A 25,418-nucleotide genomic window follows, 5' to 3' on the forward strand; every position below is an offset into this window, starting at 1 on the left:
GTCGGTATATTAATGGATTTATTTTTTAATTATATTTTTGCAGTCTTTAGCAGTGCCCACAGATTTAAGAACACATGATGATACACAGGCACATTAATTTTCAGAAGCAGTTGTGCAGATTTGACCTAGCTCTATATCTCCAGGAGAACCAGATTGTAGCAGAGGCCACAAAGAAATCACTTAGCACATCATTTTTACCACAGTACAGCATGAAGTAACTTACCATGGAGCACTCAATGGCAATTAAAACATTCCAATATGAACCATAGATGATTCAGTGCAAAAAGGGCAGGTATAAGCAAAGCGAGTGTTAAAAGACAGAGAGATGCTGGCAGCAATTACACCATGGTCCTTTTCTTTCTTCTTCCCAGGAGAATCCATACAAGTTCAGAGGAGCTCTGAGCTTCTACCTAAAACTACTCTGTAGTTTAATATATCTATATTAAACCCCAGAATATATACTAAACTCTACTCACTGATGGTCAGGCTTGCTGGACAATTTCTGACCAGAAATTCCTTTTCTCAGCAAGGTGGTCAGTGGTATTCAGCCATGCAGATGTGGGACTGCAAGAGCAGCTGAGACAGCAGGATGTTCCCTCCTGGACTACCACTGGACACTGAGAGATGTAAACTCCTGTGTCACACTTGTGCTTGGGACTAAAGTAGCTTTATATCTCCATATTGAATGCCAATAATGATGGAGTCCACCACTGCCATTTGTTAAATGACATGTTCTCCACTCCATTGGCACAACTAGTCAAGAGTAGTGAAACATGTCTCTAGGCTGGAGACAAAAGACTCTCATCAGAGATGGTTCTAGACTTCAATCAATGGGATAGTGTTGATTTAACTGTTATTTCACATATGTGTCATTGTGAGAGAGAAATTGGGTATTACCTCTCTTTAGGAAAGTCTTTTTAAAGCTACGGTTGTAATACAAGAGCACAAATCCATGAACAGGGGGAAGGACTTACTGAGGATGAAGGTGAAATTTAGATATTGTGTGTCTGAGGGTAGCACACAGTCAAATGCTTGAAATCTTGATCCCCAACTTAACAGTTATAATCCTTAGATGCAACATCAACCTACAGTAGATCTCTCCCTTGCCAAAGAATGAACAATGCCCAGATAGCAAAATCCAAATAAATAAAAAAGCTTGCCATTCATAAAACTGCATTCTCCATGAACAGTGCTGCTCAGCTGTACAGTGGAAAGTGCTCCTGTTGGAGGGTGTGCCTACAACAGCATTTCAGTCAGAGTCAGGACTACACTCCTGAGTGAATTTCCTGGGCAAACCCACTTACCTTACTTTGTTTCACATTGTAGAGTGGTCTCAGAGCACAAAAAAGGATCTTTTCTGGATGAAACTAAATCAGAGGATGTGCTTATAAGGTGCTCCAACAGCTAGCAGGTATTCAGTGCATGGGACCACACCAGAAAACCCTCTGAAATACTTGTAGTTTGGACAACAGTACTGATGGTTTCACTCTACGCATCCTCCTCTAGTGGTATGCTCCTGCAGACAGAGCTGCAGAGCACCCAGAGTAAGGAGCTACTGTCTCAGAGATTTGAAAAAAAAAAAACAAAACTAACCAGGTGAAATTTCATCTTGTTATACTATAAAGAGGAGGAGATGCCTTTCATCAGTCTTACCTCTATCTGGCATTTAAAGGGCCTCGCTCTTGCCGTGGACACAGAGGTGGAAATATGATGCTCCAGACTGTTACAGAGGAGCAACCACCTTCTCCAGTGAGTTCTTGCTCAAAGTTCAAACTGGTCTCATGCTGGCACCCTTAGACAAGGAATCCAAGCCCAAAGGTAATAAATCAGTGTGCAGGATGCATCTCCTGTCAAAGTCACCCACCTAGTCCAAGCTCCATTTATAGGAGTGAGAGCACAATTTATGATGCACTGAATTGTCCACAGCTGTTATATCCATTGTATTTTTGCTCCTGTGTCTGAAATCCCTGACAGCTGAACTTCAATTTTTCTCTGCCATTTCTGATCAGGCATAATCTAAGAATATATCAGCATGGAAGTAATTCAGCTGAACAGCCTCTGACACCAGGTAAGTGATGTTGATCTTTAACACTGTTGTTCTCAATGACGTTAGCAACATTAGTTCCAGCACTGACAGGCTCCCTCTGCAGTCTTGAAACTTTACTTTTGTTTAGCTGGATTGACAAAATGAGTAATAAACTGGAAACTCATCTGAAGGTCTCAAATAGTGCATAGGCCTTGAGCAGTCCTCCAGTGTTGTGACAAATTTGATGCTACATAACTCCACCATTTACACGTCCTTCTGCGCCCACCTACACATGGACGGCTGGTTCAAAGGTCACAGATGCTTTTTTTTTACTGTTGGATGCTATCAAGTACATGCTATTTTCCTTTCAGGATGCAAAAATACAGGTTGTATTAGATCTATTCTGCACTTCTACTGCATAATTCCTTTGCCCAGCAAAAGACCTGTTAAGAGATTAAGCTGTTATCACAGTTAAAACGCAGATCAAACTCTGCTAACCTTCCATGGGGAAGTTGTTGGCTGTGCTGAAGTCAAGACAGATGGTCACTTCAGGGAATGTTTCCTTTATGGCAAGTGCTCATTTGAGTAGGAATATTTCTAGCCGGATGAGTCACCTCTTTCTCGATTGCTGCATCAGATACCAAAAAGTGCTTTTTACACGGGGATATTCAAAGAAATGGCAGAAACTGAAAAATACATCTTCAAAGCATCTTGCAAGGGTTTCCTTCTCCAGTGGGAGTATTATACAGCACGTGTAGATTGTTTAAAAAAAATAACCTCCACTGTTTTATTTTTACTGAAAACTGTGATGAAATGTTCTTTTTTTCTTTTTTTTTTTTTTACAAAATCACGTGGTGCTTGATATAAAAAAAACAGTCCCACAACAGCAAAATGCAGAAAATCATAATCATTTTTTTCTGTTTAATGTAAAACTAAAAAACTTAGAGTAAAGTGCAAAAATTAGAGCGAACATTTCTGTTCTGTGGCTCTTCAGCAGCAGGTTTGACTCTTCCCTGGTTTAGAGGACGGGGACCATCATCTGCATGCTGGTTGCCATGGAGACTCCCATCGCTTTTGGAATCACAAGTTTTGCCTGAAAGGAAACACTCCTGCAGTGTGAGTTTTTAATGACCATAGAGGTTTCTGTTTGTCAGCACATCATATACTAGATTAACTACCATGTCTAAGCAGGTGGGAGGGAAAGGAGTAAAATATTTTCTAGTAATTAGTGACAACATATTTAGTCTGTATAAAATCCACAAAGCACATAAATGGGACTACAAGACTTGCTGCATTAGATTAGGCTGTTATGGCATCAAATCTGTTATCTCTCAGTATCAGCTACATCAAAGGAGATAAACTTTGGTCACAGAACATGAGCTTGGGAATAAATCCTTGCGACTCCTGCAGGAGACTGGCCTGAGGACTGAGGTCACTCTTTCTCAGGCTTGACTCAATAAGCTTCCCCATAACTACATGTTTTCTAGGAAAAGATGTGTACATGAACAATTGGGTCTGCCCATGCGAAGAGCTGTCTATCATTTATCTGTTCTATTTGCACTGCCAGAAGGGCTCTGGGGTTTTACAGCACTGTCAGCTTCTTTCTCCCTAGTCCACAATTAACACCTGGGATTGCTCCAAAGGTGAGATTTGTTTGACCCTAAACAGCGTGCAGAAGGGTTTAGTTTCACCAACGTGTATATGTTGGCATGAATTTCTGGCTTGAGTTACAACAATGGTTATTCAGAAAAGGAATATAAAGCACCTGCAAGATTAAGCCTCAGTTACCTCCTAGTTCTGTTGTCTCTGAAATGATAACTAAATAACTACCTGTTAAATCTGCAATTTTCCTTTGATTTCTTCTTTGGAGGCTGTTTTGGGCATCTGTGGGGCCATCAACATACTTCATTGCAATAGTTGGGGTCTGGTCCTTCTCTGGCTGAGTCTGAGTAACTGAAAGAAGAACAGAAAAGGGCATTTAATTGTGTTGTATTAACATTCATTTGGTCAAGGAGGAAAAGATATGTGAAGTTGATCCTACCTGGCTGATGAGAACTTGGTATTGTTTCAGTCCTGCCTTCTTGAAAAGATTGAACAGATTCATGGCCAGAATCTAAGTCTTTCATTGGCCTTCCCATAATCTCATTCTCAGTTGCAGTTTTATTTCTAATGAGGAAGTATGTATGCATTTTCCCTTTGCCTTTTACTTCTATTTCTCCTCTCTCAGTAATCTCGAAATTCTTGTATTTTAGGCACCTATAGTATCAGAAACAAAATGACACATGAAAATTCAAGATTAGCAAAAATAACATTGACATTTTAAAAGAGCTAAGTAATGAAATCACATCAGTTTGGGAAAAACAGTCTTGATTTGTGAACAACTGAGGGTTTGTTTCAACTGTTTATTCAGGCCTGCTGTGGTTTTATATATTAACATATACGACCTGATCAAAAATCAATGGATCACAAAGCCAAATACTTCAGAGTGGTGGAGGGTTCTTATTGACCAGAAATTAAGGACTGAGGCAGCCAATATCAGCTAGACAGAATGATCTCCAGTCGTTTCATCAGAGAAGGCAATCAGGTCTGTCAAGCATGATTTACTTCATTTTACATACAGACTTGCTACTCCCAGTTGCCTCCTTCATGTGTCCAAAAATGGATTGAAGAGGACTTGATTTTCACTGGGACTGACACGAGCATGATCAGCTATAGTTTCACACCCTGTCCTCCTTGCCATTTTTCCACAGAGCTGTAACATCTGTCTTTCTTCAGCTGACAGTCTTGACCTTCCAAAGGTGACAGTCAGCAGCACTGCAGTGCCATCACCCAGCTCTCTCATTACCTCACATCCCATCTGCTCCCATACCTTTCCAAAGACTGAGATTTCTCAAAATACCCCTGATCTGATCCTCTTCCAATATTGGTACTTCACCTACTCCTTGAACCCTGACTCTTGGTGCAGGGACCTTGAAGACCTCATCAGTGACTACTGAGGCAAGACAGGCCTTGAGTAACTCAGCCTTTCTTCAGGGCACTGTCTCTAAATCACCTGCCACAGCAGGTCCACATTTCCATTTACACTTCTCTGCTAACACAGCAGAAGCTCCCCTGACTGCCTTTGAACTTTCCTTGCCCATTTCAATGCTAGCTAAGCTCTCACTTTCCCAATAGCATTCCTGTGATATCCTGAGACAATGTTGTTGTACTCCTTCCTTTGCAGTTTGTCTTTGCTTCTCCCTCTTGCATACAGATTTTACACATACATAAAATTCTTGAAAATTTAATTTTTACTAACATGAGTTTCAGGAAAGTAAATTACTCACAGCATGAAGAGGATAGTTGTTTATGCAGTTAATCCTTGGTAAGTGTAAACAAAACTGTTTCTCTACAAATTATTGTGCTCAATTAGAGAGATTTTAAAGCTTTTATTATTAAATGTTCTAAATGTTCTGTTTTTCTAGCATCTACATTACTTTATCAGGACTTCCAACTAAGCTATCACAATTATTTTTTTTAATATTTTGCTCTCTAGGATGGAGACTCTCAAATCTCTGTCCCCATATATAAGTACGATTGGAATAATCAGAACAAATAAAACTCTTTACAGGCATTGATTTTCCTTTATAACCTGCTTAAACTGGTGACTAAGGCAGCACCATCTACACTGCAGCTGTCAAAGCAATGGTTTTTAGCACTGATTTTAATAGGTAAAGTTTCCATCACAGTTACTCACTGATAGGCACTGGAGCTCAGGTGTATTTTACTGGGCACACCGTGGCTCTCCATCCGGGAAGCAATATTCACTGTGTCTCCAAACAAGCAATAACGAGGCATCTTTTCTCCAACAACTCCAGCCAAGACAGGACCTGTATGGATCCCAACTCGAATCTTTACAAAGACATAAAACACCCCCCAAAAATGTCACTTGTTGTTTAACATCTTTCTTAATGCTATTCAGCCACCTAAAAGTTCATCTCAACACAACACTGGACACCAGTAAGATATCAAATTTCCACACGGAAAATGTACCCGTGTGGGCCTCGTTCAAAGTCACAGAGGAGTCAGAAGCAGCTCTTTGAGGTCCTGCTGCAATACATTAACTAGAAGCTCAACCCAAAAAGCAGACAGACACACATGCATCATTGCATTAATGACTTACTTGGATAGGATTTCCAGAAACTGGGTTCTGTACTCCTTTAGCTGCAATTATCATCCCCAAGGCAAAATTAGCAACTCGCTCAGCGTGAGTGGGAACAGGCACAGGGACCCCACCTACCACCATATAGGCATCTCCAATTGTCTCCACCTTTAATTGAGAGGGACAAGCACGTGAGCATGCCATGTACATCTTGCTCAGGTTAGTGTTTTGCTGCTAGAGTCTGCACCAACTCCCCCCTTCTCCTAAAAGATGTTTCAATCACCGAAAAGCTTTAGCACAGGTGAGTTTCCTTGTGACAGAGATCCTCTCTTTCACTCCACACTAAAAATTTCACTGCACTGTGTCCCTGCTTACTTGACCAACTTTATATATCCGTGAGAGAGACTCTAAGGAGTAAGGGTTGCTGTGCAAGTGTCAGACTGTTTGCCTTCCTCTTACCCAGGACAGATCTATATGCAGAGGGCTATCCCCAGGCACAGACTCCTGAGCCAGGTTATCTGATAGATTAATGCTATTAATTAGCTCTAATTCACAATTAGTGCTGAAAGCATATTTCTTATTTAAGAGACATTTGTTTTTTTTAAGTCACAATAAAGCAAGGGAGACTATTCACTGATGATTAAGGGGTTCATATGAACTTAAGGAACCTCCAAACTCCAGGATGTCAGAGAATGCAGTGTGAGCTAAGCAGTTTGGAAGCATCCTTCCTTACAGCCAGCTGTTTTCCAACAACAGCTGCAGCCTGCAAGGCAAATGTTGAAGTGTTCATACTCCTTCAGGCATACAGTCTCCTTGAAGTGCATGATAAAGGACCCGAGAAACACTTCGGATTTTGTCTCTGTATCAGAATTTTTTCTGGGAATAGGACAGGCCTGTTTGAAACAGAGAATTCTCAAATGTTTAAAATTCATGGCAGAAGATTGTTACACGGTAAGGAAATTTTCTAAACTGCTCTTACGAGACTTCACTGTCACATTTACCATCAGTAAACAAGAGAACTTTTAGATTAGACTAACTGGATTTCTTAAAAAAGAATATCAATAGGACAGTGGAAACATAATTTAATATTTGGGTTTATTCACTAACCTAATGACTTAAAACTGTTCACTACATCAGTCTCAAAGAATCTGTTCCTCTCCATGCCTTCTATAAGATAGCCAAACCCACAGTAATTTTCTGTAACAAATTAAAAACAACTGTAAAAAGCTACTAATGCAAATAGACACCCTAATTATTTTTCAGCTGTAATAGGAGATTTAATTTAAGAAGATTTATTCATAACTTCAGATGTTTATAAGCTTGGGCCAAGTTTCTTTAATCAATTTCACTATTCCATTTCTCAATTCCCTGTAATAGTAATCTTGTCTTCCCCCTCTGTACCCTGGTAACCTCCTTCAATATTAATAGGAGTTATATACAGGCATCAAAAGGAGATTATTATAGTGACAGATCATTTACTCATGATGGATGATTTAGACAGAATACGATGCTAATTTATCCTCAAATTTGTGGGCCATATCCTGGATGCTTCAATTATTGAATACAATTTCCTTGCTGAGGCAGAAATGCCTCTGATTTCCCAGTACAATTTATGGTGGGATGACCTACGTGCCTTGCCTGAACAAGGAATGAATTAGATTTGGATTTCACCCTTTACTATTTCTGCCTTCCTAAATATTTAATGTACTTGGGACAGACAGAAACTTAGGACCTGCTCTTCAGCTCATGAAATCTGGGTAATTCTGGAGATGTTAATAACTCTGATAATTTAGGTCAACCAGGGCTCTGATCCTTCCAGCATGGTTTGGAGACCACAGGTGTATTATAGTCTAGATCTAGTTGGTGCTCTTTGGGGTCAGCAGGAGATCAATATCACTGCTGAAGTTCTCCATGAAATTAAAAAAAAAAGGTCTAGGTATTATCTGGGTATTGTTTATAATTTTATATTTCTCCACCAAAGGAGACACTTAATGACATAGTGACCTATTTACAACAGGTTGGAATAAAGGAACTAAAAAAATTATTCAAATTAGTCCATAAACCAGGATATCCTGTCATGTTGGATAGGCATTTGAGAAAGGTGAGAGAGAGAGATGTATGAAAGAACAGCCATTCTGTTTTTTAGTTTGTGTGGCCACTGCAAATAGGCAGTATTTTATGGTTTATAAAAAACCATGCCAGGGTGAAGAGGACTTAATTGCATTTAAAAACAAAAAAAACAAAACAACAAAATTTTTTTTCCCAGACTATTTCTACAGCCTTTATCAGTCAGTACATACCTTGTACACGTCATGCACCGTGGTCAGTCTGTCAAATCGCAGGTACATTGAATTTAACATGAGAACTATCTGAATAGGCTCACATTGGGCACAGATGTTGGTAAAGGTCACAACATCACTGAACAATATAGTGCACTCCTGGAACTCCCCTGTGAGCAGAAAGACCTGTGGTAAGTACTTGTAATGGTTGGACAATCATATCATCTGTTTGAGACTTGTTTGCAAAGGTCATTCTTTTAAGACACGACCTATCAGTTGTAATACTCATACAAGTGTTCTGAGATGGAGAAATGTTGAAATAAGAGTATATCAAATATAAGAATCATTACACACCTCAAACAATCCAGGCATTTGAATATATCACATACAGGATATACTTAGCTCTTTACCTCTAGTTCCCTGTATGTGCTTACTAAAGGGAATTTAGGCATATTCTTGCTATCCTTAATAACAATGGGAATCATTATGATTCTATGTTTATAGATAGTATAGGGGAACTTAGAGAATTTTCTAGGAAAGACCAATTTCTTTATTCCTTTCATTTCTGAGCCCTCGTTTCCCTGTATATCCATGTTGAAAACAAAATCTTGGATTACTGTTGAAACACTGAATTTTGTTCTCTGAATGGGCAGCTGCTATCACCTTTCACCTCCTAAGGAAAAAATCTGGCAAATAGTTTCCAAAGCTTTCTTTGAAAGAATAGTCTATCTTTTCATTATCAGCAAGATTAAGGATCTGTGGTCCTCCTTCTACCTAAGAATGTCACCAAGTAGAGAATGTGCTCCACAGCAGTGGCAAAGGGGCTGTGCCAGTGTCTCTGTCACCATCTCCTGACCCACGAATTACACACCACAAATGCATCCTGTTCATTCACCTGCCTCAACTCGCTTCCCCTCTTTCAGCTGGTTGGCCACGTGCTGGGGAAGCATAGCATAGAGCAGAGCTTCAGTCTTCTTCTTCTCTTCCTCCAGGTGCTTTGACAGTATCCGCAGTTCCTCCTTCTTCCTCTCCAGCTGGTTAGAGAGCTCCATCTCTGCCAGCCGCTGCTGATTGAGAAGAATCAAATCCCTGGTCACATCGTGAGGTGCGATGTCTGCAATGTGCATCTGTCGCTCCTCCAGCTCGTGCAGAGTGCGAAGCAAAGGCGAGCAGAGGTAGAGCATGCACTGCAGGGACTCCATCCACATCATCTGCCCTGGTGGAGACAAGCCATGGTAAGAGCTTTCAGCAGCGTGGACTGTCACGTGACGCTCAGCATCACTGGTGTTAATTTTAGGGGATGAGTTCTAAACTCAGTCAGTCGGAATCACGCACAGGGGAACTGAGACTCACAGTGACTAAGTGAAACATTTGAAATTTAATCTCATGGTGGGTAGTTTTTGCCCCAGTTAAGTCAATGGCACTTTCCTTCCTGGAAGCTGGAGCTTTCAGTCACTATCATAACCTAAATAAGCAGTTACAAAAACACCTGAAAGATAGAAGGGATTTTTGGTGGAGGATCGAGTTTTTGTAGGGGCTTCTTTGTCGAGATTTATGATTTTGATTTTGAAATATTTTTATTATTGTTGTTCTTTATAAGTATACTTATTCTTCATAAGTATCACTGGTTTCTGAACAGCAATCTAGGAATTCCTATATCTTTCTTTCTCTCTCACCTCATCCCCAGGGCAACTGGATGAACAGCTTGAAAACTAAGAGGATTGAAACATCAGAGATACCATGTGAATTAACCCCCTGCAGCATAAGAGAAAGTACAATTGTGTCCAGTTAAAGTTCCTTGTTTTGGTAGCATCAGTTTTTTCAAGATCTCCCTAAACTCTTAATTTTTTTTCTGACTCTCAGGAATACCAGATTTGACACTCGTTATGTAAAGGTGAAAGGAGATAAGGGAAAATTAGGACATATTACATAGTTCAGAGAAGCAAAATTGAGGTCACAGAACACTTAAACCAAACGTCATTATAGTTAATTACACAAAGCAAAGGATCATTCCATACTCAGTCCTCTCAGCAAAAATAAAGCAAATATGTTACCTTTTTTGCTAAGATAATTTTAACTGCTAAACTCTTACATGACATTGGGGGTGTGTGTGAAGACAGAAATCGGAATCTGAAAATGTGACTACAAAAAAAAAAGCACAGCTAACTAATCTATTTTTATCCACATTTGAAACCCAGCCAGTAGCAAATAACCCCCCTCAAAGGCATAAATTAAGAACTAATCATGTATTCACATGTGGGTTTTGCAGCATTAGAAAAATGCCATATTTCTAAGCCTTTCAAATGGGAGCAGAGTTGTTGTTTCTGACCAAAACCCTTCAAAATCTGGTGAGGTAATAGCAGAATTTGTCTACAAGCATCTACTGTTTCTCTAAACAGAATCATTTAATCTCCTCACTGCCCAAAGACTATTTATAGGACTTATGTGAGGTCAGGAGTACACAGAAAGACATCAGTTCAACTCAGCATAATTCCTGATTTAATATGAACACTTACGCATTGACAACAGCAAAATACCTCTCAGCTCTAGCATTGGCCGTTGTTTCCATGACTCTGGCATCATCTCTCTTCTAGTCTGGAAAACAAATTGGCTGTTGATGAATTTCTGGATGCTGGAGATGGTGAAGGGTACTTCCGGGTGAACGATCCTGAAGTACTGATCCAAGGAGATGCCCATGGTCTGAACGCCAGGTACAATCTTTTGAATGCTCACCCCAGCTTGCTTCACTCTGAGCTTAAAAAGAAAATATGGACCATGTGTTATAATTCATGTCTTGTTGGGTTCAGACCAAGCTACAGCTGATCACTGCTTATACATGTACACACACTTAGCCTTGCTATAGCACATGGCTTGTTTCTGAGCAAAGTTTCTACCTTGTTAGTGTATTACTACAAAGCTCTGAATGAATGTCCTTTATAGCAAGACACCAAAACACCTTGGCAAATATTGATCTTCTAATGGATGCCATGAGCTACTTTCTCTTAACCATTGGTGTGTAAAGGTTTAGTTATTCTCTTTTAGCCTGCTGACCATACATGAGCTCTTAATTTCTGCAGAAATGTCCTGCACTGCTCATCAGCAGTTATTGAAGCTCTGACCTAGCCACCAATAACAGGTGTAGGACTTTCCACCTTTGCACATTAGTAATTTTATTTAAATTATGCAGACCAGACATCTTGAAAGGTTTAAGAGTCTGAATTTTGTCTAATGTGGGCAGTGGCAGGAAGCAGATTATGTGCTCTGGAATCTCTATCAGCATGATGCCAAAACATGTTCCCTGAGGGGCTGCTTTCTTCTGCTGTCCTATCCTCACCTTCTCCTCTCTTTGCTTCTGTCTGAAGCAAATGTTCTCTCCACAGAGCTGGGAGCAAGAGGAACTGTAGCTTGGTGGGAACCCAGGCTAATTGGAAACCCGCCACAGGAAGCCCTGCCAAGGGGTGGTACAGTATGTGTGCACAGGAGAGGAGACTCAATCCTCCCCTAGAAGGTAAAGGGATTTTTGGTTCTAAATGAGGTTGCACACTGCTCGACTTAGTAGGTAGCTGGGTTTTCCCAGTATTTGGTAACAGACAGACTGCTGCAATAAACCTTGTTGGCATATCTGTAGCTGTTTCAGACATGGTAGACTCAGTAAAGTCAAAGGAGATTCCTATCTGAAATGATCCAGATCCAGCTGTTATGCTTATTGCATGTCTCTGTACAGAGTGCTTCTGCAAATCCTACAAATGAGTGTACACTGCACGCAGAGCACACACAGCAGTGCACTCTAGGACAGTCAGAACAGAGGGAAATTACTATTTGGTTTATGCAAACTAAAGGCCTTTACCACATGCTTGTCCTACCTCTTTATCAAAAACCATATGGAAAGGAAGTCCATTGCAAAATGTTTTTGTGTCAATCCAGAGGCTCTTGGGATAAACAGGATCAAATCCTCTCAGGAGCTTACCTGTGACAAGATAAATGTGTATTTTTTAATCAGGCTGCACTGCTTTACTTTTTAGAGCTCAGTGAGACAAGACCCTCTATCATAATGAGTGAAGACAAAGCAAGCAGTGTGTGGGGCCAGAAATGCACACACATCTGTGCTAAATGCTCTGCAGTTCAATCCAAATCTGATTAGCAACTAATCTGAACTGGCTAAGAGTTTAAAACTTAACCACACAAAAAGCACAGAGCAGTAGATGCATCAAATTATGTGGAAAAAATAAGAATAGATGAACAACTGTAGATGTTGCTGCTCTATGAGTTTGCAGATGCCATAGCAATATAACACAGCTATATCTCACAAAAATGTGCATGGAAACAGACTTAATACACTTTGCTAGCTACGAAGGAACACTTACAGAGAAAAAAACCAGCATAATCTGGGTTTTAGTCTCCCATACAATGAGCTCGAGTCCATAGCACAGAGACCAAATCACTGTTTGGTTTCTATTTTACTTACCCTGAGATTTTTTTCAAAATGGTGACAAATCTACAGAGTAGGTTGTGCTTACTAGTAGATACTTTTGCAAAAGGAATACAATGGGTAAAATAACCAAATGGGTTCATCTTTTGAATGAAGCACCAAAACCTTTGAACTTCACAGCACAAACTTGGATTCTCCAGTAACCCACAATAATCAACAAGATGATTATTTCAAGTGCTCTCTTTCCCCCCAGAAGGTGGCTATGACAGTTACTCTAGTAAATTCTGCTGAAAATAATTCTCAAGTCATTCAGGAGACTGGTGCAAAATATTATAAATTTAGAACCCAGCTTTTAAACGTCTTACTGCTTTGGGGAAGTCAATGTGAGTTTTTCATTTATCAAAGTCTGCCTCTTGATAACTCTCACATTCATAGTTAAAGGATTTTTTTTTTTTTTAGTAATAATGCTATTCTAAAATTTTATTTTAAATATATATTAATTTCTTACTCAATATATCTGCCCTTGTAATGCATGTGACACTGCACCAGATGATACCAGGTTCGATTTTTCACTCCTCCTGGAATCTAGACAGCTTGGCAATACTGAGCTGGATTCTCACTCCTTCTGGGGAATCAGAAGATCCAAACTGAAAAAATCCTTTCCCTTTATGAATATATATAAACTTCTAGTATATAAAGGTATGAACAGAGATTACCAGATTAGCAGTAGATTTTTGGTAGGAGGAAGTAACTTGGCTTTCAGAATTTACTACAGTTGATAATTTTGGAAAGGAGTAGCATCTACCACATTAAAAACATGTTTTTAAATTCATCATCTTTAAATCAAGTAACGTGAAAAGGAAGAATCAAATGCACCACACAATGACATTTTATAGAAGAATACTTTTTAGATGAAAGCCCTGTTTAAGAGACAAGAGTGACAGTCATATTCCATTTAAGTATCTGTCATTACTAAGCATGCTTATTATCTTTAATTTTCCTGTGATTATCAATGTCTAACAGAAAGAAACTTAACCAGAAACATTTTGAAAATTCACAGAGGAAATATAAATGGTAACTTCCAAGTGGATGGGTGGGTGGGGATAGGGAGGCTTACTGACTTTCTTACTGAAGAGACTCAGAAATGATGACAAGTTCCCTCTGAACAATTTCTCACCTTTTCCTAATGCAATTATTCCTCTTAATGTTTTCCAGTGACTTTTCTTAACAGGACAGACAGAGTTTCCTCTGTCTCCCACTGTATTCTTGGCTTTTTCAAGGTCCTGTTGAAATAAATAAAAAGGGAAATTAAATTTTCATTTTAAATATATTTTAACAATATATTGATAATGAACATTAAAATACCTCTTTATTCAGTTGGCTCTCACTTTGTTTTTCAGAGTCAACAAGACATCGAGGTGAGGAAGAAATTTCATTTCTTTCCTTGCATGGAAATACAGGGTTTTGAGTGACAAGAAAAACAATATGTTCTTTTTTCCCAGTTCTTTCCTCTTCTTCTGTTTGATTGACTATTTTCATTGAAATCTCAATGTTAAAAAAATCCAGGGCTGCTGCACCAATGATTCCTGAAGGGGAAACAAAAGACAAGGTATTGCCAAGAACAAACCCTATTCATTTTCCCTTTTAGGGGGTCCATGGTGGAATTTCACTGCATCAGAAATCACTTTTCGAAAGGACTCTGGAAGAAGAAAGCAATGTATGTCATTCTTACTATCACCACCATGATGAGGATATGCACACAGGAGGTAAGCTTTAAAGTTACTGTATTTTTTGCCTTGTCTGAGGACAAATGCTTATTTTCACTAGAAGCAGCTCAGTAGGATATCTGAAGAATGTGTTCAAGTAGTCATAGAGCAATAACGCGAATTCCCATTAACCCAAAAAATGCAGGGAGTCCAGAGAGATTCTTCTATACAATCTATTTCAGTCATTGCAGAATATTTTATTTTGAAAGGAAGGAAATGTCTTTCATGCAGATGTACAATCAGTTCTCTCATTTCTGCCTAGGTATTAGGCAAAATACTGGACAATGACATCAAAAGCTCTGTTTGAAATTCCAAATAGTTCTGTGCTTTCAATATGAAACAAGTTTTGATAAAGGGGGAAGTTTTAATAAACTTTGAAATTCAGCATCATCTGTAAAAGAAAGGAATACGATCACCTCTTACAGATCTATAGCTGTTTAACCCTTGCACAAGTACAACTGTGGAGATTCCTGTAATGCTGGTAGAAGATTCAGTTTTGAGCAGGGTTCAGTAGTAGTTTTACAGATTGCACATCCTACAGGGTGGAAGAATGTCTTCAAATCAACTGTAATTTCTGTAATTTCTTCACTGTAATCAAGGAGCATGAGTCACTGAGAACTAACAAACAGTTAGACACAACAAACACCATGAACTTTAATCTTTCTTCCAGGAAGGGAATTCTGTAGCAGGAATGGACACTTATGGCCTGGGTTGTCATGTCATAAATTTTGATGGAAGCTACTGGGAGCTAGGAGTGATCAGGCAGTAGGGAAATACTGAGTTTAGGTGTCTGGAGACTAAACTCTACTGGACTTCAATTCCATGGTGTGTCCTTAGCTGAAAAAAGACTGAAATCTGAGCAAAGTGTATCTGCAAATATATGATTACTCTGTACATAAACTGCATTACCAGCTGATCTGTAAGCTGAATTTTGTCTCGTTACCTGGTACAATATGGCACAGACCTCTTCTGTCTGAATAGTAGTGTAAATGCATTGACCCATCTTCATTCTTTTCTACTCTAAAAGATGGTGCATTCATTTCCTGAGGAAAAAAACAAACAAAATCAAAGCCTCAGCAGCATCTTTTTCTGATAAAGAATACTGATGCATTCCACTTGTACAAAAGTATTTGTGTCTTAATAATATGAATAAGCTGAAAAACAGAGAATTAAATATTCCCACCTGTGAAGGAAAATCTGCTATGCATTAGAGCCAATGTACTAAATAATACCTAACCTTGAGGACTACTCAAAAATTGCCCTAACGTTTTGGAGCAATCTGTTTCAGAACACAGGAGAACATGTTATAGTGTGTTTTTCATTATTCACTATGAGATGCTGTTCCTTGCAATATGAACTCTGGCAGAGTCCACCCATACCTGCTCAGCAATCACTACTTGGACTTGCCTGGTAAGAAAGGGACAGGTAGCTGTGCAATGCATCCAGGTTCTCTATGAACTCATAGAGATTTCCACCCAGTGTCCTCAGCATGTGGTCATAGCCTGAGCGCTTACAGAATTCAAAGAAATACTTTCCAAACTCTCTCAGAACCAAGTCAGCAGGAACACCTGGCAAAATAAAGATACCTAATAAGAAAGGCTTGGAAATGCTGTCAAGTGGACTAAGAGTGAAGGCAGAATATTTGCAACACAGGGAGGGCATTCCACAGGGCACAGGAGACCAAACCTGGGCTGCAGTGTCAGGCCTGAGCCAGGACAGTTTGTTTTTGCAGCATGGTGACACATACCTAATACTTTGCAGGCTTTGTCGACAAGCTGCATTGTGATCTCATCTTTGTAAACCTCAAAAGTCAAGAAAGAATCCTGGACTCCAGCCTGCAGTCTGCAACAGAGAAGACAATAGTCCTGTCTCAGCAGTGCTCTAAATATAACACGCTTGGGTGACCCAACTGGCATTTGTTAAGCACTGTTTACTGTGAACACTCCTTAATCTCCTTCAAGCGTTATAGTGGAACACACTGCTTCCCATAATGATGTAAGATTAAAATTAAATTGCTTTAAATTAATTAAATTCCTTTAAAATGGCTAAATAGTGGTGTTCACCCCTCCATTTCTGCTATTTTATGTTATGGTATAGCAGTAAACTCTTTCAAGGATTCAGGCATCATACTGTGGGGTACTAGAGCAACCAGAATCTTAGTTTGTCTTCTGTTCAGTTCCACAAAGTGGCTGGTGCTGGTTTGTTTTTTTTTTATATTAGCTTCAAAGATCAATATAAGTATCATTTATATATCTTTATATATTGGAAAATACCATACAGTTCATAAAGTAAAGACAAAGCCAGAGATGGACAGGTTGGATGGGCTTTGAGCAACCTAATCTAGTGGAAGCTTCCCTGTCCATGGTGGGAGGTTGGAACAAGATGATCTGTGATTCTATGATTTCGCTGTGTTTCTGAAACTACTGGAATTAAACTGGCTTTATATCAAGGATGGCATCTTTTCAGTGTAATTACTTCTCAATATTGTCACAGTGAGCTAGTGAGTCTATTGCACGATTGTCTATAAGACTAAATGTCATCTTTAATTATCTGATATGACAAATTAATTGGGACAAATTAGTATCAGAGTATGAAGTGTTACAAAGCAAGAAACTCTTGCTTTTGCCCTGCTAGTTACTTCTAATAATTACTTGAGATACACATCAGCTGCCATTTACATATGGGAAATTATAATCCCGTGGTGCTGAATTCCTGAGTGTTTTCTTTCAATGCACTACAATTATTGGGAACACATTACCTTAATTTTTCCCATGTTTCTTCACCATACTTTTCAACCACCAAAGACTTCAGGCATGTGTTTATAAATCCATACTGTAAACACAAACACATGAAATGGAAAATACATTACTGATTTTTTAAATGCTTCCCCAATGTGCCACCTATTCCAGATTCCACCGCTAATTTTATATTGCAAAACATAAAGTAATAATGTTTGACAGCCATTATATCTTTCAGTAAACAGCACACCCTTTACCTCAGCATTTCAAAAGCATTCATCAAAACAGAGCCAACAGTCCATCCTGTTTTGCGGAGAAGGACCCGGGGGCTCCCGCAGGTCAGTGATGCGCCGTGCCGTGGATGCAGCCCGAGGAGGGCACAGCAGCCACGCACGGCTGTCGCACCCGCGGGCGAGGTGGCTGTGCCGTGGCTGCTGTTCTGCGTTAGCAGAGAGACAGACCCCGCGCTGGAGATGGCGGGGAAATGCTGAAATATCCCCGACTAGCCCTGTCAGCGCAGCAGCAGCCCAAGGGTGATGTGCTCCGAATCCCCCGAAGTCCGCTGGTCAGCAGCATCCTGCCCGCGGCAGCAGGCGCTCAGCCAGCGGCAGCGACGGACAGAGGCTGTCTGGCTGTCCGTCCGCGGCAGGAGCTGCCTGTCTGTCTGTCTTTCTTTCCATTCCCGGCATCACCTGCCTGTCTGACTGTCTTGTCTATCCCCGGCTGGAGCTGTCGGTCCCCAGCAGGAGCTGCCTGTCTGTCTGTCTGTCCCCGGCAGGCGCTGTCTGTCCGCCCCGGCTCGCCCGCCGCCCCCCGGCCCCGCTCACCATCCTTTCGCCGCCGCGGCCCCTCCGCCGCCGGTCCCTTCTCGCCGCCGCTGCCGGCCCGGGGGGGTGGCCCGGCCAGGCCCGGCCCCGCCGCGCTCACCGGGGCGGTGACACCCGGTGGCCGCGGGCACAGACGCGCCGCCGGCGCTCGGAGCGGCCCCGGTTGGTGCGGTGCCGGGTGCCCCCCGCGCCCCCCACGGGTCTGGCTGTTTTCCCGCAGAAAACGCGCGGTTTCCGCAGCTGCCGGTGTGTCAGGAATTCCGAGCGCAGCCAAGAAGCATCCCGGTGCCGTGGCATCGCCGGCACGACGGCAGGTCACGGCTGTCCCCCCATCCCGGTTCCCGCTGCTGGAGGTTGCAGCGCGCCCTGCCAGGATGTGGTGCGACCAGACCCGGCTGGATCACCTGGTCCCAATCTCCTGAGACCCCGCTGGGGCAAAGAGCCGGGAGAGTGACAGGAGCAGAGAAGGTTTCTTGCCAAGGCTTTCTTAGGACTGCTAATGGGGGAGGCAATAGGCACCACTACCCAAGGACAGGAGGCTTGTAGGAAGAAGCAGAATCTTCCATTCGACTCAGCTCTGCGTTGCTAGTTGCTACCACAGGCCTGACAAGAAGCAGGACATGAAGCTCCCTGCATGTGACTGCCACCATCCAGGCTGTGTCTGCAGCTGCCCAGCCTGTCCAAGAGGAAAGGACAGCAGCAGGGGTGTTAACAGGAACACAGTGATTGGTGTTAGGTGCAATGAATTCATGGGGTTTAGTGCTTGGCAGAGTTACCTCATTTCCTAGGTTTATTTTTGGAAGAATTGTTTGTAGGTCACTTTTGAGAGTGGGTCCTGAGAGGACAACTATTTGGGGAAAAACCCTCTCCCCTTGATAAAGATGAGCTTCTGTCCTCTGTCAGCCAGACTGGGACAGGCAGCCCTGTGGGTGGTGGAAGCCCTGTGTCACCCACCTCGTCTGCTGTTTGGTGCAGGGGCTGTGGGACACTACAGGGGACTGTGTACTGAGCTAGGGCTCTGTGCCAGTCTGGCAGGGAGGGTTTTTCTCTTGGTGTGGAGATTCCAAGGCATTGTGCTCATGGCTCTGTCTGTGGTTGCTCAGTCCTCCAGTGCTGTACATGTTCAGCAGGGACATCAAAAACCTGGGTCTAAGTCCTACACCAGGCACGGGTGCTGCTTTTTTAGTGATCACAGCCCTTCCACCAGGCCTGTGCTGTCCCTGCCATCCCACAAACTCCGCTATACTCCCCCCACCCTTTCTGTCCCACACACATTGGTGACTCTCCTGCGACCTCAGTGATAATAAACCTCTTCTCAAAAGCTGTCCCTTTAGCCAAAGCCTGGTTGCAGCCAGGCCCAGGGGAAGAGAACTAACAAAAGTCTGTGTCCTGCTGTATTCCTACAGCTGTGTGTAGAGGACTAGTTTATCACAGAAACATATACACAAATCCTTCTTTATTTCCTGGACAGTATCAAATATTTATTTAAACACACACCTGTTGGAGCTAGCATTGGCCAGCACAACAGATGACCCATCTCCTGGTTTTCTGTCCCTACAGTGGTTCTAAGGAGCACCCACATCTGCTGCAGAGCAAGAGGTGGTCCTGGACTCGCAGTCCTATCCCCATCGCTCACCTGGCTGCCAATACCTAAGGGGAATAAACACCACATCATCTAAGAATCCTATGGGTATGCTTATTGGCTTCGATGTATAAATTAATTTCTATTATACATAAATAAAAGTAATTTTCAAGTTTATAAAATATGAGTCACTGGAGGGATTTGCAATTACAGTAAGAACTTTACTATCTTCTCTTCTAGTACTTTAGTATTTTTCTAGTACTTTTCTTTTTCTTATTGTGTGCATCACACTTAAATAAGCAATCCAGTGATTTTAATAACAAAGATTAGCCACTATCAAAAAGGTTTTAAGATGCAATTCAGATAAGCTATCCAAAATGTACAATAGTACCTGTAAGCTATATCTATATTGCATGAGGTAGTTCATACTGGAATTCAATTTATTATTGGTTTTGCCCTTCTTTGGTTAGTGAATTGTCTTTTCAGGTCTGTTTGTCATTATGAGAGAAATTTGGATAAAGAATCTTTGACCAAGGATTGTTAGTGTGCATCATGAGGCTGCTCACTCTTCATAGTCCATGGTCCTTCATGTGCCCTTGGCTACCTCTGTCATCTCTAGGTGGATAACAGAAGTCTTCCAAGTAAAAGAACAGAAAGTAAGAGAGAAAAAAAATCATAATACACTTCTGGTGTAACTCTTTAAAAATTCTTTATTCCTTTGGCACAATGGAATACTTCCTAGAATTTTGAGATCAGCAGCTATCTCTGTGTATAGTTACCAGTCTTTAACCAAAGACAGAAGACCCAACATGTTCCTGTATCTCAGCCCACTCTGTGTAAAATGAAGACAGCAATACTCCCCTTACCAGTCTATTGCTGTGCTCTGGTGATGGTGTTCATGGTCTCCCTTAGTGCAGTGCATTCAGATGTCCCAGACTATACTGGACCTTGTTGCAGTCATCTGGCATTGACACAAATCGCCACCTGCTGCAGCAGAGCTGGTATATTTGGGTATGTAAAGGAGAGGTTGGAGCAGGATGGCTTTAGTTTCAGAGGGTTTCTTGCTTCCCAAGGCATATGGGGTGGATGGGAATAGGTTCAGAGAGAACTGCGTGCTGGAATTCCCCTGGTCCCTCTCCTCTTGTGAGGGCACATGATGCCTTCAGGTGTAGTATGGCTGAAAAGTCCTCCATGGGCTTCACCTGCATATAGCCTATCCTTCCTCCCATAATCCACTCAGCGTCCAGTGCTAAAGAAGGATGTCCAAACAGCAGGCTAAGGACTGTGCTGCAAACTTCCTGGCAGTTTGTGAGCAAGTGTGCCTTATATTTTTTCTGCCTTTGTGGCAAAAGATTCATTAATTTGGAAATGTAGTGCTGTGGCCTTGCAAAAAAGATACTCATTCATACCTGACAATTAATTATATCAAGATCCCATTTCCCCTGGCCTTTTGTTGTGCATGTACCCAGTTCTAAACAGCATCCTTGAGCTCTGGATAGTTCAGCAAAATAAATAGGCCATCTGCAAAACTGTATACACTGCTTTTTCAATTAGATGAGAAGTGAAAATATGCAATATAGCAATTTATAGCTTCTGGTTACAGCCTTGGAGAATGCAGTCATAGACCGTCATGGTCTGTCTATGCAAGGCCATCCTCCTTTTTCTTCTGTTTCTCTCTGTCGTGTGATCATTATCAACAACACAAAGCCATATGTTAGTTGCCATGGTGGAGGGGCTGCTCCCATAACCGTCTGAGCAGAGCACATTCTAAACATTGCAGTCTGGAGCCCAAAATACCACAGCAGTAACAGAATCCTTTCTCCAAGTGGTTGCCAGCACTCTCTCCTACAGAAGACCCCTAAGGACGCAGGCCTTTTCAGCATACTTCCTTCAAACAGAGCCTTACATCCGTTGTTCAGATATCATGTGTTCACATTTGTCTTGAATTAGCCTGCACAGTGACTTTTTAGAGACTCAAAGGGAAAAAGAATCTGTCCTTCCACCAATGGGAACCAAAAAGGAAGTTTTATATATATATATATATGTATTGGTAGGCTTCCAGTACTTCACGCTACCAAACCATGAAGACAGCTGATGCAGAGCCTAGGTTAGGAATAAAAATAAACACAGGAGATGTTCTGCCCTGCATATTTTGGATGGCTCCAATTTTCAAAATACATATTTAAAACCCCCAACAGTTACATTTGAACTCTTATTAAAGACCCTGGGCAAAATTTAAATAACATTAATGTAGACTAAACAGCAGTGAAACTATGCTAGTATAGACTTTACCCTCAAGAAAGCTTTCAAAATCCCAGCTCTTCTGCTTATCTGTTAAGCTGAGCTGGAGATGGGAGGCCAGGTCAATAATATTTAAGTCATTTTTGCCGAACTGACGGGAAAAGTCACCAGCTCAGGTACAAAACCTATTCACAGCACACTGATGGGGATGGAACTGAAGAAGTGAAGGATTTTCTCTGAGAGCTGGATAGTCTTTGGCATCATTCCCTCTCCCTCGCCTTTCCACGTGTGCTGCCATGGAGCTCTGCTCTCCCATTGTGTGATCCACCCTGATGCTTCCCTTCCCAGGCACTCCTCCAAGCTGGGGGGAGTCAGGGCTGCAGCCGTGAAAATATGTCTCATGCAAACGAGAAACTGGCCCAGGAGGTACATTCGCATGAAACTTTCTGGTTAAAGTCTTGGTGCGTGTTCCTCTGGGTATTTTCTTCAGCCTGCCTCCTGTATTGCTACTTATTTTCAAGAGCTAGCATCCAATATCTTTGCTTTCTACCCAGAAAATTGCTCATTACTTGTATTTTCCCCCTCTGATTGCTAGTTAATGAAATTTGTTCCAGCTTTAACATCATTGCCATGAGCTACAAAGAATCATTTGTCTCAACTGCCTGGGGCCAGGCTCGTTTCTGCTGCAGCTCACAGACGGCATAGTTATCCAGGAGACTGCAAGAATGCAGTCAAGAATAATGCAAAAATGGGTAAAAGCCAAGGCTCATCAATCTTTGGTGCTATGCTATGGCATCTGTATTGTACTCCGAGCCATGTAGCTCGAACACATTAGCATTTGGAGCTGTTCGGTCACTTTCTGGCATCTTGTTCCTTTGGAAAAACAACTGCAAATGTTAACGTGTTTGTGTCAAATGAAGAAATAGCACAGTACCGGCCTGTGCAGGCCATGCTGTTAAACAAGGTTGTATGTGAGGGTCTGTGGTGTATTTCCCTTCCATTCCAGCAACATCCCTCCCCTGTGCTTTAAAGAGAGGGCCTTTCCCATAATATTCATGTCACCTACCATCTGCTCTGCAACTCAGAAAACTCCAAGGGCCCAGTTCAAGAACCCAAAGCAATTTAGCAGCACATTCCTGATAATGTCAAAGTAACAAATGGTAAATGCTGTCTCTAGCTTTATTTGGATTTTGTATTGTGAGATGTTGCTCCTTTAGTTTTGGAAATGATAATCCAGCTATTCTCCATCACTTTATATTAAATATCTGGGGGATTGTACTTAAGAGGTGGACCCAGGTTTCCTGTGGCTGCAGATATTAAGACCTGTAACTGTTAAATTGCAAATCTTATTAAATATGTTGATAGTTTTACTTTACTTTATGCCTCAGCCTCTATCACATCCAGCCTTGTTCCGATCAAACAGCTCTGCCTTCCAGTGAGCTTTCTCCTTGGCTACTCTTTCCCACCAAACCACCTACCACTGATGCTCTCTTGGTGCTTCAGATGTAACATTCAGCTTCCTTGTTGCTTTTACTCCTCCAAGTAATATTTTGGAATAATTCTAATTATACAGCATGCTTAGATTTCACACACCATTATTAGCAAATACATGTTTACTCTGGCTTTCCTCATTTCAGCTGAATCTGTGAGCTATATCCCATGTAATAACTTTGACTGAAAAATACTTGGATCCATTCTGTGCAAAGGTGAATTTATTATCCTTTTTTGTCATTAGGGACAAATTCTTCTACATCTTTAGGTCTGAGTTTTCAGAGGACTACAGCTCCCATGATCCCCAAGAAGAACTGGACCTGAGCTTCAACAGCGATGCACTTTGGGAAGAGGAGGAAGTACACAAAAAAAAATCCCGTGCTTAAGCAAGAGAAGTGAAGTTTGAAGGTAAGTAGGGGATCCTAAATAGGGAGTAGTAAACTCTTCTGGAAAATTTAAGTGGAAATCTGTGATGGTAATGCAAGAGTTCCAAAGGGCTGAGAGAGGCAGCTAAGGAACTTTAAGGAAACTGTTGATTTGTCAAGTAGAAGGGCTATTAACCAGGAGTTTATACATGTTTAAGGCAGGATGGCTGATGAGTTAAAAGAATGAGAGTTCTAAGGAAGAAATTTAGATTCTAGTGAAGAAAAAGGAAGAGGAAGACTGAAGGCACGAAATGCTTGCTTCTGTGCCCATTGTGTGCCCGTGTGTCTTTAGAGGCACAGTGGGATGAAGGTTCCTATTCCTCCTGCACAGGGAGAAATGCTGTGATCAGGAGGGAGGAAGGTGATAGTTGCTTTTTGACTGTTAGAGCAGCCTTATTTTTTGTAATGGGCTGTACAAGGGGTAAGGGCTTAACTGGAGAATAAAGTGACGCACCTGTCTGTGGTATAGGGTGAGCTGCTGGGATAAGAAACTCAGATACAGACTAGCTGATAGCAATTAGTAAGAGGTAGTTGGAGGTAGCCCTGTGTTTCCTGTGTCTCTGCCTACAACTGCAATCTCCTTTTTGATCTTTCCTTTCGAAACTGGAGGTGTTGCTGATGATCTAACCAGCACCTGACTAGCCAGACATTTGTACTTGGAGGGTGGTTGCATCGTGTGATGGGGGAGTGGCTGTCACCCTGGCAAATCCTTTCAGAGGATTACCTCAAAATCTCCATAATTTTCCTTTCAGCCTTAAACCACTCCCTTCCATCCAGTCCACAATGAACAAACTTGAAAGGCCCAGTGTGTTGAGGTGGTGTGCAGAGAGAAGAGCCAAGCTCTACGCTACCAAGAAAACCTGAGGATGTACTTTCTGATGTTTATTGTGTATTCTGATTTCACTGTGTATTTCTATAGAGTGAAATTATATTGTAATTCAGTAAAGTCCTCCCCATCTCCCCCAGCTCAAAACAATATAACCAAACCAGTCAGCATTAGATGTTTAAAAAGATTCACCACACTGTTTAAATTGTTGGTCTGACTTCTTCTGTGACTGATTACACTAATCCTCAGGAACAGAAAATACCTTTCTGTAAAATACCAATAGTAAAAAAAAAAAGTCTTACTAGGTCAGGCTAGCTACTGAAAATGCTTTGCACCTTTCTGACCTCTGCTGTGGCTATCTAATAGCTCTTATGGATTAATTCGGGGACAGTAGCAGTCTTTATTCTGGTTTTGGATTTGTGCTTGGCTTTGCACTGATATAAATACTAGATAAACTAAAATTGAGATTTTGAGGTTTTTAATGTTAATTGTGGAGCTATAGCTATTTGAGATTGATTTCCCTTGAGATCGATTTTTCCTCTGATAACTTCTTTTGCCAAAACCAGTGTTTTCCCATCTTGACTTGAACCTCTTGGTTTCATTAAAACTGGTTTTATATAGTGTATCTTTGAGTAAGGCTAGAGAAT

At 41.4% G+C, this 25,418-nt stretch overlaps 1 protein-coding gene and 1 long non-coding RNA gene across 3 annotated transcripts in view; one reads left to right on the forward strand and one right to left on the reverse strand.

Moving 5' to 3' along the window:
* LOC135419742 (guanylate cyclase soluble subunit beta-2-like) lies at window positions 1-16,470 on the reverse strand. 2 transcript variants are annotated; one of them, XM_064666524.1, is made up of 14 exons: window positions 16,389-16,470; window positions 16,049-16,209; window positions 15,585-15,684; window positions 14,241-14,461; window positions 14,053-14,158; window positions 12,310-12,413; window positions 10,984-11,200; window positions 9,342-9,662; window positions 8,468-8,616; window positions 6,189-6,335; window positions 5,763-5,917; window positions 4,068-4,282; window positions 3,857-3,979; window positions 1-3,119 (listed from the first exon to the last, which is right to left on the reverse strand). In XM_064666524.1, the coding sequence occupies exons 1-14, from the start codon at window positions 16,420-16,422 to the stop codon at window positions 2,968-2,970; spliced, it is 2,205 nt and encodes a 734-aa protein (XP_064522594.1). In that variant the 5' UTR covers window positions 16,423-16,470; the 3' UTR covers window positions 1-2,967. The 2 variants fall into 2 exon arrangements, with proteins under 2 accessions (XP_064522594.1, XP_064522593.1); XM_064666523.1 differs by lacking the exons at window positions 16,049-16,209; window positions 16,389-16,470 and having other exon boundaries at window positions 1-2,469; window positions 15,585-15,706.
* The window catches only part of LOC135419744 (uncharacterized), a 27,387-nt gene continuing 3,975 nt past the window's right edge, over window positions 2,007-25,418 (forward strand). Inside the window, exons 1-9 of the long non-coding RNA XR_010433131.1 lie at window positions 2,007-2,068; window positions 9,439-9,681; window positions 10,134-10,340; window positions 11,041-11,157; window positions 11,809-11,954; window positions 14,524-14,641; window positions 16,403-16,636; window positions 17,618-19,896; window positions 23,765-23,928. This is a non-coding gene — a long non-coding RNA (uncharacterized LOC135419744). The remainder of the gene's footprint in view (window positions 2,069-9,438; window positions 9,682-10,133; window positions 10,341-11,040; window positions 11,158-11,808; window positions 11,955-14,523; window positions 14,642-16,402; window positions 16,637-17,617; window positions 19,897-23,764; window positions 23,929-25,418) is intronic.

This window comes from Pseudopipra pipra, chromosome 10 (assembly GCF_036250125.1).
Source record: "Pseudopipra pipra isolate bDixPip1 chromosome 10, bDixPip1.hap1, whole genome shotgun sequence".
NCBI classification, from domain to species: domain Eukaryota; kingdom Metazoa; phylum Chordata; class Aves; order Passeriformes; family Pipridae; genus Pseudopipra; species Pseudopipra pipra.

Bases quoted from the DNA above. Each gene is read 5' to 3' on its own strand.
- LOC135419742 (XM_064666524.1), bottom strand. From the start codon at position 16,422: ATGCAGCTTGTCGACAAAGCCTGCAAAGTATTAG. The intron at 14,159-14,240 runs GTATTTTAATGT...TTATTTCAACAG, and splicing joins AGAGCCAACTGAATAAAGAG to GACCTTGAAAAAGCCAAGAA. The intron at 9,663-10,983 runs GTATTTTGCTGT...TGTCTCCACCAG, and splicing joins GCCAATGCTAGAGCTGAGAG to GGCAGATGATGTGGATGGAG.